The sequence below is a fragment of the Semicossyphus pulcher genome, unplaced genomic scaffold (assembly GCF_022749685.1).
Source record: "Semicossyphus pulcher isolate SPU_LCO1_2020_fin unplaced genomic scaffold, fSemPul1.0.p SCAF_52, whole genome shotgun sequence".
In the NCBI taxonomy this organism is placed as follows: Eukaryota; Metazoa; Chordata; class Actinopteri; order Labriformes; family Labridae; genus Semicossyphus; species Semicossyphus pulcher.
In genome coordinates, this window is record NW_027211729.1 from 169364 (window position 1) to 180000 (window position 10637).

Genomic DNA, 10637 nt, shown 5'->3' on the forward strand with positions numbered 1-10637 from the left:
TCTGTTCGACTCATTCTGTCATCACGTTATCATTATCATTACACGTCACTAAAGCGCTGTTTTGACCTGATGCACTTAAACACATCGAGTCAGATCAGGTTTGTTTGTTAGCTGGGACAAACTCATTACCTTTCTTACCTTTCTTCTGTTCAGTCGTGTTCTTATGACTTCAGTTTAACTGCTGCTTAAGAACACATCTCTGTGTGACAGCTGTACTTCTTGGTGTAGCACTGAGGGAGCAGTGTGATGTCACAGGTGAGGAGGTGCGATCCACAACAAGACGTCATTGTGATGCTTTGCAAACACTTTATTACACAAATTACATAGTTACTGAAAATAGTACTCTTGCAGCAAAACCAGTGTGTCACAATAAATATCAGAGCGCCGACATGTGACTGCAACATTTCTACGGCATGCCATTAGGGACACCTTTCATTCAGAGCTCATGGCACACTGAGTAGATGGACACAGAAATATAGGCTGTAGGATCAGAGAAGAAGAGCAGGAGGAGAAGAGCTCAGACTTAATCTTTGATATTTAATAACAAATTAATGTTCATTTGTGGGGTTTCTTTTAACTTTGAATCTTAAGAAACAGTTTGTCACAGTGTGATGGAGCTTTCACACCTGTGACACCTGTCAGAACAGCAGCGCTGGATCACACCTCTGATCCATTTAGACCACAGACTGTATATCAGAAGTGGGCGTGGCCACGATAACATCGCTCAGTGGTTTAAGGACTAATGTTTTGACACATCGACTTTGGCATTTTGTCTGACACCATCTTGTTTTTGGTAGCCAGAAGCGACCGTATATGGACGAAAGGGTGGTTACACATTGTAATGTCACTCACAGGTAGCCCCGCCCTAACCCCTTCCCTCTTCCTGGTCTGTGTGACTCTCAATGGGAGCATCAGTGACTAAATGAACATCATGCTGTGTTGAAGAAGACTTGAAACTAGAGACTGAGACCATAAACTCATCAGGAACATGTTTACTGAGGGAATAACTAAGGAGAGGAGGAGGAGCATTTTCTCATAGACTTCTATAGGATCAGAGAGTCGCCCCCTGCTGGACATTAGAGAGAATGCAGGTTTAAGACACTTCATCATTGGCTTCACTTTTCAGACCCCGAGGCTGCGCCCACTTCTTACAGTCTGTGATTAAACACGCTCTTCCTGTTCGTCTCCAAACCGCTTCGCTCTTTATTCGTCACATTCCATCAACAACGTAACAAACTCATCCGTTAACCTTTCATATTATTTCATCTTCTCTGTGATGAGCAGTCATGGTGATCGTTTCAGACGGTCTGTCAGACGTAACAAGTCGTCTGAATATTTCCATGAAAACATATTGACTGACTGATTGACCTGATGAACCCGTCCTCAAACACAAAGTGATGCAGGGAGCTCCTGACACACGCTGAAGAACTTAAAGTGCATTAAGAAAATGTTCCAGCATGCAGTGAAACTGTGGAGCTACGAGATAAAGTCCTTCTGCTCTGTAGGTAACCGCTGTGAGCTGCAGCTCCTCAGTTCGCTCTGTGTGAGTGTGATGAGATCACAGCTTCATGTCTCACACATAAATATACATATATATGTAATAATAACCATCCTCTGCTCACTGAAGACAAATCAAGAATGTACAAGCAGCAGCTCATTCTCCCTGGGGTACGTTCAGGTACGTTCAGTAATGGCAGGTGCTAAAAGGCAAAACACATTAAAAAGGCACAAATGACGTGAACTGAAATTAATGTGGACGTGACGCCGAGCGTGGACGTGGCGCCGAGCGTGGACGTGACGCCGAGCGTGGACGTGACGCCGAGCGTGGAGATCAATGTCAGAAAGGATCCTTAAAAACTGTATTTACTGAACTATGGACACACCTCAGTCGTACGATCAGTGCAGTCTGACATGAATCTCCCGCCTCCAGCTGATGATGCTCATTTAAAGAACCTCCTGTGACGATGAGCAGTGCATTAATCAGTCTGTGTGTTAAGGCTGAATCTGAATCAGACAGGTCACACTGTCCTGGGAATGTGAGGGTCACTGAGCTCCGAATGTGAATCTGTTGTAGTGAGATGTGAGGTGTGTGTGTGTGTGTGTGTGTGTGTGTGTGTGTGACGATGGCTAAATCAAATGAAACACATGTTAAATGATATAAAATGATCTGTCTGTACAGTTTAACTTTAAATATATAAACAGAAGATTAGGCAGCTAACACAACACATGATGAAGAACGTACACGTCGTCAGTCTAAGAGGAGGCTTTCGGAGGAGGCAGGGCCGAGTACTCCTCGTTCTCCGAGTCGCTGCTGTCCTCCTCCATCCTCTCCTGGTCGCTGCCCTCCGTGCTCAGCTGGTCGAAGCCCTGACGACTGTACCCCTTATGAGACGCAAAGAAGTTCCCCAGGTTCAGACTGCCCACGGCTTTACCTGAGAGGAACATGACAGGTCACATTAACATGAGAGAGTGCAGCCATGAGACACAACCAGAGACAGGAGACACGCAGGTCCACCAGATAACAAACAGAGGATATATGTATACTGTATCTACACGGTGTCCTCTGAACAGTCTGCTGCGGTTCACTGTGATGATTTGTTTACAGGTAAAAGTTTGCTTCATGTATTAACGTGCACGTGGTGCAGCAGAGCCTACCTCGTATCTTCCCCAGGATGCCTCCCACAGAGCTGGGCTCAGTCTTCACCTCACATCGGTCTGCACACAAAACAGGTTCAACAATACGACAGTGAGACCTCAACAGGTGTCATGTATAAAGGCTGTAAAGCTCATGCTGCTCTTAGAGGATGTGACGTTTAGTTATTATAAAGAAGAATTTAACGTCAGTGTGTGAAGGGCTTTAGAAACAAGTCTCAGCCACAGCTTTAGAGCAGCTCTACAGTCTGGCTGAATGTTATTGACCCTTCCTAAGCCCCGCCCCTTTGAGCTTCATCCTCCAATAACAGCTCAGTAAGCAGTGAGCCTCTTTACACTCTGCCCTGTTCCACTCATTCAGACCTGCTCAGCTGCTGTTTGAGGTGAACTGAAGCTCATTGTGAAGATGGTTTAAAGGTGCAGTTTGCGTGTAAACAGCCGGGCTGCTGAGAGGGAGCTTCGTTTATTCACCTCCATGAAGAAGAAGAGGAGGTGGAGGAGGAGGAGGAGAACAAGAAGAAGAAGAAGAAGAAGAGAAGAAGAAGAAGAAGAAGAAGACGAAGAAGACGAAGAAGACGAAGAAGACGAAGAAGAAGAGAAGAAGACGAAGAAGAAGAAGAAGATGCTTCTAAAACAGGCCGGCTACTTTGATGTAGTGAATATATGGTCCATAGCTCACTGCTCTTTGAATACAGTCATTATAGAAACATGTTTCCTGTGTCTGAGTCGACGTACTGTTCTTCCTCCAGCAGATGAAGAGTCCGATGGAGATGACGAGCAGCAGAGGGACGAGCAGCAGGGTGGTGATGACGGCTGGGAGGACTCCCTGCCCTCTGATTGGCTTAGCTTCACTCTTCTTCTTCTTCTCCTCCTCTTCCTGCGTCGTCTGCTGAGGTCGAGGCTGCTGAGGCTCGCTCTGCTTCGGATGGACGGCTGCCGCCTTCGACACGTTGTGATCCGGCCTCAGCTTGGTCTGCACAATCGTCTCCATCGCTGCACACAGAGAGAGGAAGATATCATCCTGGTTTAAAGCACACACAGCTGGAACCCAGAGAATAGTCTGTTCTGCTGTAGGAACCTGCAGAGTGCAGGCGGCGGTGGAGCTGGAGTGTTTGGGACGCATCACAGCTTCCTCTAATGTTTCTGTCATGTGTTTAGTTTAAAGCTCGTTGTGAGTTGGAACAGCTGCAGGAACTTTAACTTCTCATCCTGCTCATCTACTTTTGAAACTAAACATTCGAGTCATTCAAATCAAAGTTCCTCTGAGTCTTAAAGACAGAAGCGTGTTTCCTAAAACCCCCACCAGGTGTCTCCAGAGAGACACTTCAGAACTCATCTCTTCACTCTGTGAGTGCAGGGCGATGACGCTGTGCTCTGCTCAGGCCTTACTGAGCAGGAGGACAGCAGTGTGTGTGTTTGTGCAGGACACAGGTGCATCCCCACCTGTTGATGAGCATCAACTCATTGAGCTACACCTGTGATGTCAGCGTTAAACACGACGGTTTCTCCTGTCTGACAGTGCGACTCACCTTCCAGCTCCTGAACCTCGATGCCAGCTTTCTTCACAGAGCGATGCAGCTCTAAACGTGAGGAGGGAGACGGAGGTGTTTTAGACGCGGTGATGGACACAGGTGAACACAACTACAGACTGTAAGCAAAGCCACAGCAGGAAGAGCCTGCATGAATAGAAAGAGCTGTGATCATGAGAACGTGGGTCAGATCCTCTCTTACTCTCTGAGGTGAACTTGAAGACTCTTTTACTTCCTGCGTCTCCGACGAACACGCTGCCGTCTCTGGTCACCACGATGTCGTGAGGCATCTTGAACTCCTGCAGATAAAGACAAACACACATCAGTGCTAAAGTTCAACATGAATGACTCAGACGGGGGCGTGGCCTGAACGCCTGCTCCCTGTACAGAAACACACTATGTGGTTCCCTCCCAGCATGCACTGCTTCCCTCTATACTCAGCCTGACACCCCGGACTCAATAACTCTCTGATCACACTCTGAACTCTGGCTGTGTTTGGTTCTTCCTCCGGTCACAGATGGTGTCTGACTCACACCTACAGCCTCCTGCAGCAGGTGAGAGAAGGCGGAGGAGGAGCAGGGCGGGCGGAAGGAAAACATCCGTATCAGACGGATTAAAGAGGAGCAGACTGCCAGAGAGACAGACGATCAGCCTGAGGTGACGGAGCTTAAACTCTGACAGCAGGAAAAAGAGGCTGATTTAGGCCAGGAGGGCGTGTGAGAGGACGGAGAGACGACCTGATGAGAGACGACCTGATGAGAGAGGACGAGAGACGACCTGATGAGAGACGACCTGATGAGAGACGACCTGATGAGAGACGACCTGATGAGAGAGGACGAGAGACGACCTGATGAGAGCGGACGAGAGACGACCTGATGAGAGCGGACGGAGAGACGACCTGATGAGAGACGACCTGATGAGAGACGACCTGATGAGAGACGACCTGATGAGAGACGACCTGATGAGAGTGGACGAGAGACGACCTGATGAGAGAGGACGAGAGACGACCTGATGAGAGAGGACGGAGAGACGACCTGATGAGAGACGACGGAGAGACGACCTGATGAGAGACGACCTGATGAGAGACGACCTGATGAGAGACGACCTGATGAGAGAGGACGGAGAGACGACCTGATGAGAGAGGACGAGAGACGACCTGATGAGAGACGACCTGATGAGAGACGACCTGATGAGAGAGGACGAGAGACGACCTGATGAGAGACGACCTGATGAGAGACGACCTGATGAGAGTGGACGAGAGACGACCTGATGAGAGAGGACGAGAGACGACCTGATGAGAGAGGACGGAGAGACGACCTGATGAGAGACGACGGAGAGACGACCTGATGAGAGACGACCTGATGAGAGACGACCTGATGAGAGAGGACAAGAGACGACCTGATGAGAGAGGATGAGAGACGACCTGATGAGAGACGACCTGATGAGAGTGGACGAGAGACGACCTGATGAGAGACGACCTGATGAGAGAGGACGGAGAGACGGCCTGATGAGAGACGACCTGATGAGAGAGGACGGAGAGACGACCTGATGAGAGCGGACGGAGAGACGACCTGATGAGAGAGGACGGAGAGACGACCTGATGAGAGACGACGGAGAGACGACCTGATGAGAGACGACCTGATGAGAGACGACCTGATGAGAGACGACCTGATGAGAGAGGACGGAGAGACGACCTGATGAGAGAGGACAAGAGACGACCTGATGAGAGAGGATGAGAGACGACCTGATGAGAGACGACCTGATGAGAGAGGACGGAGAGACGACCTGATGAGAGCGGACGGAGAGACGGCCTGATGAGAGAGGACGAGAGACGACCTGATGAGAGACGACCTGATGAGAGAGGACGGAGAGACGACCTGATGAGAGCGGACGGAGAGACGACCTGATGAGAGCGGACGGAGAGACGACCTGATGAGAGACGACGGAGAGACAGCCTGATGAGAGACGACCTGATGAGAGCGGACGGAGAGACGGCCTGATGAGAGACGACCTGATGAGAGCGGACGGAGAGACGGCCTGATGAGAGAGGACGGAGAGACGGCCTGATGAGAGACGGCCTGATGAGAGAGGACGGAGAGACGGCCTGATGAGAGTGGACGAGAGACGACCTGATGAGAGCGGACGGAGAGACGACCTGATGAGAGAGGACGGAGAGACAGCCTGATGAGAGACGACCTGATGAGAGCGGACGGAGAGACGGCCTGATGAGAGACGACCTGATGAGAGCGGACGGAGAGACGGCCTGATGAGAGAGGACGGAGAGACGACCTGATGAGAGAGGACGGAGAGACGGCCTGATGAGAGAGGACGGAGAGACGACCTGATGAGAGAGGACGAGAGACGACCTGATGAGAGAGGACGGAGAGACGGCCTGATGAGAGACGACCTGATGAGAGACGACCTGATGAGAGCGGACGGAGAGACGGCCTGATGAGAGACGACCTGATGAGAGTGGACGAGAGACGACCTGATGAGAGAGGACGGAGAGACGACCTGATGAGAGAGGACGGAGAGACGACCTGATGAGAGACGACGGAGAGACGACCTGATGAGAGACGACCTGATGAGAGACGACCTGATGAGAGAGGACAAGAGACGACCTGATGAGAGAGGATGAGAGACGACCTGATGAGAGACGACCTGATGAGAGAGGACGGAGAGACGACCTGATGAGAGAGGACGAGAGACGACCTGATGAGAGACGACCTGATGAGAGAGGACGGAGAGACGGCCTGATGAGAGACGACCTGATGAGAGAGGACGGAGAGACGACCTGATGAGAGCGGACGGAGAGACGACCTGATGAGAGCGGACGGAGAGACGACCTGATGAGAGCGGACGGAGAGACGGCCTGATGAGAGAGGACGGAGAGACGGCCTGATGAGAGACGACCTGATGAGAGCGGACGGAGAGACGACCTGATGAGAGACGGCCTGATGAGAGCGGACGGAGAGACGATGGAGAGAAACGTGATGAGCAAGTATTCATCTTAGATCTTCATCAGTGAGGATCCACAAACCTGAGGGACAGACCTGTCAGTCATTGTGAGGAGGATAATAAGGCCCGTTCATCAGGCACAGAGAAGACGCACGACGGCCGATATGTCCCATTCAACACCCCGATGGCCTGATCCTGACCGGAGGAGCATTATTATACTGTGACGTGTTAAAGAGCTGACGCTGAGCTGCACCTCCAGAGTTTGATGCATCGGCCCGTTAAAACCATGAATACAAACAACACAAACAGCCACAACTGTGTTTCAGTACAACATATATGGAATACGTGTGTGTGTGTGTGTGTGTGTTTACCTTCTTCTCTGGGTTGAAGGTATCCAGAATGTCCTTGGTTGAATAGTCAATAACAAACCCTCTGAGGGGAGCCGAGCCGACTCCGTTTACTGCAAAGATCTGGCCATCTACACACGCACACGCGCACACACACACGCGCACACACGCGCACACACACACACACACACACACACACACACACACACACATCATTAAAGCGTCGGGGCCAGATGAACTTTAATGACCGAACTCTGAATGCTTCAGGCCTTCTTCACACTCGCATCAATCTTTTTAACATAAAAATGATCTTGTAGCCTGTTTTGGAGTCACCTGGTCACAGGACACGTTTAAAGCAGCTCAATAATAAAACATCGCTGCACTTTATCTGCCGACGAGCCGATGTCTGTCAACACGGCCGATAACGGCCTGATGTTCAGCCGATGCATCGGTGCATAGCTTCAAAGCTTTCCTCCTGAACGTCCTGAGTCAGACTCCAGAAACACTGGAGCCTACATTTCCCATAATGCTCAGCAGCCTGGTTTTGTCAGACCCTCTCTGTCAATGCTTCACCTCAGCAGACACCTGGAACATGCTGCAGAACAGGTGGAGCCGTCCTGTCTGAGACAGTTATCAGTCTGAGGAGTGAAACTGTCGGACTGCCCCGTTAATGCTCCATGAAGAGGAGAATGGGATCAGACACACGAGTCTACAGCGACACGTCAAACTAAACCATGACGAGGCAGTGACTGACCTCCTGCAGGGCTGTACGTGATGGCGAACACCTCCCCTCCAAACTCCTCTTTCTTTATCTCCTTTACGAACTCTCCGCTCTCAGCGATGAAGCACTGGATCCGCCCGTTCTCTCTGTCGGCCACACACACTTCCTGTCTGTCCGGCAGGAACACCAGGCTGTGGGGGACGTGGAACAGAGTGCGCCGCCTCCTGTCTGACGTACCTGCACACAGACAGAGACAAGAAGAGAAGAGGGTTAACTCTGGACAGCTCCCCTGAGCTCCCAGCAGCAGATCAGCACCTTGGAGAGCTCCACAGTCCTGACAGTGCGTGACTGTGACACATGGAGGTCGTCTGTGGGTCAGCTCTGTTTCTGGTGGTTTGTCATTAAATCATGTTTCTGCAGGCTGAATGATGCTGGTCTCACAATGAAGACGTGTGTGTGTTAAAGTGTACTATATGTGTGCGTGTGTGGTCTCTTACCTGCGCCCCACTCTGACAGGTATTTCCCGTCAGCAGAGAACTTGAGTATGCGTGCGTTGCAGTATCCGTCGGACACAAAGATGTTTCCTGTGTGAGGGTCCACGGCCACGTCGGTGGGCTGACAGAAGTGTCTGCTGTCACTTCCTGGTGTAAACTCCTCCCCCAACGCCAGCAGGGTCCGGTCTCTGCCGTCACCGCTCACCTTCAACACCTGAGGAGGAGGGCAGTGAGGGGAGCAACATTTACCACAGTGATTTCTACATGATGATGTCATCACTAACAGAGCATCATCAGGTTACCTGGTGCAGAGCCACGTCAGTGACCCAGTAGTTGTTGTCCTTGTCTGTAGTTATTCCATGAGGTAAATAAAACCTTCAGACAGACAGAAGCATCACGATGAGACAGGGTCACTGTGGATAGATGCAGATCTGTCCTCCAGGATAAACTGACTCACATGTTTCTGCCTGAAGCCTTCAGGATGCTTCCTTTGGCTGGATCCACCACCAGGATGGTGGACTGCTGGATGGGACCCAGAGACCTCTGCTGGTACTGAGCGTGGCTGTTAAAGGAGCTGAAAGCACAAAGATGGGGAGTTACCTTCATTTCATCTGCTGTACATATATTTAGAGATATATCTATCTCTAAATATAGATTTTTAAATGAAGCATGAGGTGTGAACTCACTCGGCCCCCCAGGTGTGGTCTCCTCTGTGGAAGATGACCAGGTTAGAGTCTGAGTCCAGAGCCAGTCCTGAGACCTGACCCAGCTGGAGGGAGCTCTGAGGCCAGGAGGACACCTGCTCCAGGTGAGAGTCTGCACGATACACACACAGAGACACACGCACACACACACACACACACACACACACACAGAAACACATATCCTGGTTATATTTGTGGAGCAGACGTTTCGTCTGGCTCATCAGCCTCTGGTGTTTCACTCCTTGTGTCTGGACTGAACACCTTTAAATGGACCTCACATCCTCCAACACCTTAACGTCTGCCGCAGACTGGCTGCACAGCATGAACCCTCCACACTCCACATCAGTCGGTCTGGCTCTGCTGGGGGAGTTCTGCAGAGGTTCATACGAGTTATTCCTCTGAGGCCGTTTGAACATCAGTAGAGAATAAATAGTCTCTGCACTTTAACCTGAAAACACATCAGAGTTAGAAACTGCTCTGCTCCAACCTGAACCCTCCCTGCAGGTGTTTCAGGGACAGCGGGATCTGTCCGTGGTGCTAAACATGCTACATGCTATACTTGTGAGGACCCTCACGATGTATTCCTTGTATTTGCAGCCCCTGATCCTCTCCAGAGGTCACAGCCTCACACTGGTCCTCACAGACGGTACAGAGCCGTGTGTTTCCTGTCGCCTCTCTGAGTGTTGGTTTTTCAGAATAAGAGTTTTATAAACTGGATTTTGGTCCAAAGAGAGAACAACAAGCTGCTCTGACCTGTGATGAGACGAGACGGATTAAAGCTTCAGGAGACATTTTTATTTTATTTTAAACAAAACGAACCAACACATCAGGTTAAATTTACAGTGAAGACGCTGAGACTGTTGAGAAAGTCAAACATTCGGTAATAGACAATAACCATCGTTTGATGTGAGTGGATCAGACAGATAACAGGCACGGATGCACGATATTATCTGCACGTTATCGGTTTCTGCAGATTATGGCTTGAAAGTGACACATCGGCAGATATGTCCTTTTTGTGCTGACTTTTTGTGCGGCTAAAACATCGATTTAATTCTGCCTAAATGTTCAATGAATCCCTAAAAAAAGCTATTTGTGCTTCTGCCAGCGGGCCACGACAGTAAGAGCCGGCTCGATACCAGCTCCACTGCAGGGAGACTCGATGCTCTCTGCAGTGAGCTGGAAAAAAACACGAGCCAAATATATCGGTATCGAGATCGAATATGGTGCATCCC

At 50.2% G+C, this 10637-nt stretch overlaps 1 protein-coding gene across 2 annotated transcripts in view; it reads right to left on the minus strand.

Moving 5' to 3' along the window:
• Positions 1-292: 292 nt before the first annotated feature.
• pam (peptidylglycine alpha-amidating monooxygenase) overlaps positions 293-10637 on the minus strand; it is a 23665-nt gene continuing 13320 nt past the window's right edge. For both annotated transcript variants that reach the window (XM_069682189.1, XM_069682188.1), the window contains 11 exons: positions 9388-9517; positions 9159-9275; positions 9004-9076; positions 8705-8915; positions 8241-8444; positions 7511-7617; positions 4384-4480; positions 4182-4232; positions 3388-3645; positions 2656-2715; positions 293-2432 (listed from right to left, as the gene is read on the minus strand). In XM_069682189.1, the coding sequence (XP_069538290.1) occupies positions 2254-2432; positions 2656-2715; positions 3388-3645; positions 4182-4232; positions 4384-4480; positions 7511-7617; positions 8241-8444; positions 8705-8915; positions 9004-9076; positions 9159-9275; positions 9388-9517 (1487 nt within the window). In that variant the 3' untranslated portion in view covers positions 293-2253. The remainder of the gene's footprint in view (positions 2433-2655; positions 2716-3387; positions 3646-4181; positions 4233-4383; positions 4481-7510; positions 7618-8240; positions 8445-8704; positions 8916-9003; positions 9077-9158; positions 9276-9387; positions 9518-10637) is intronic.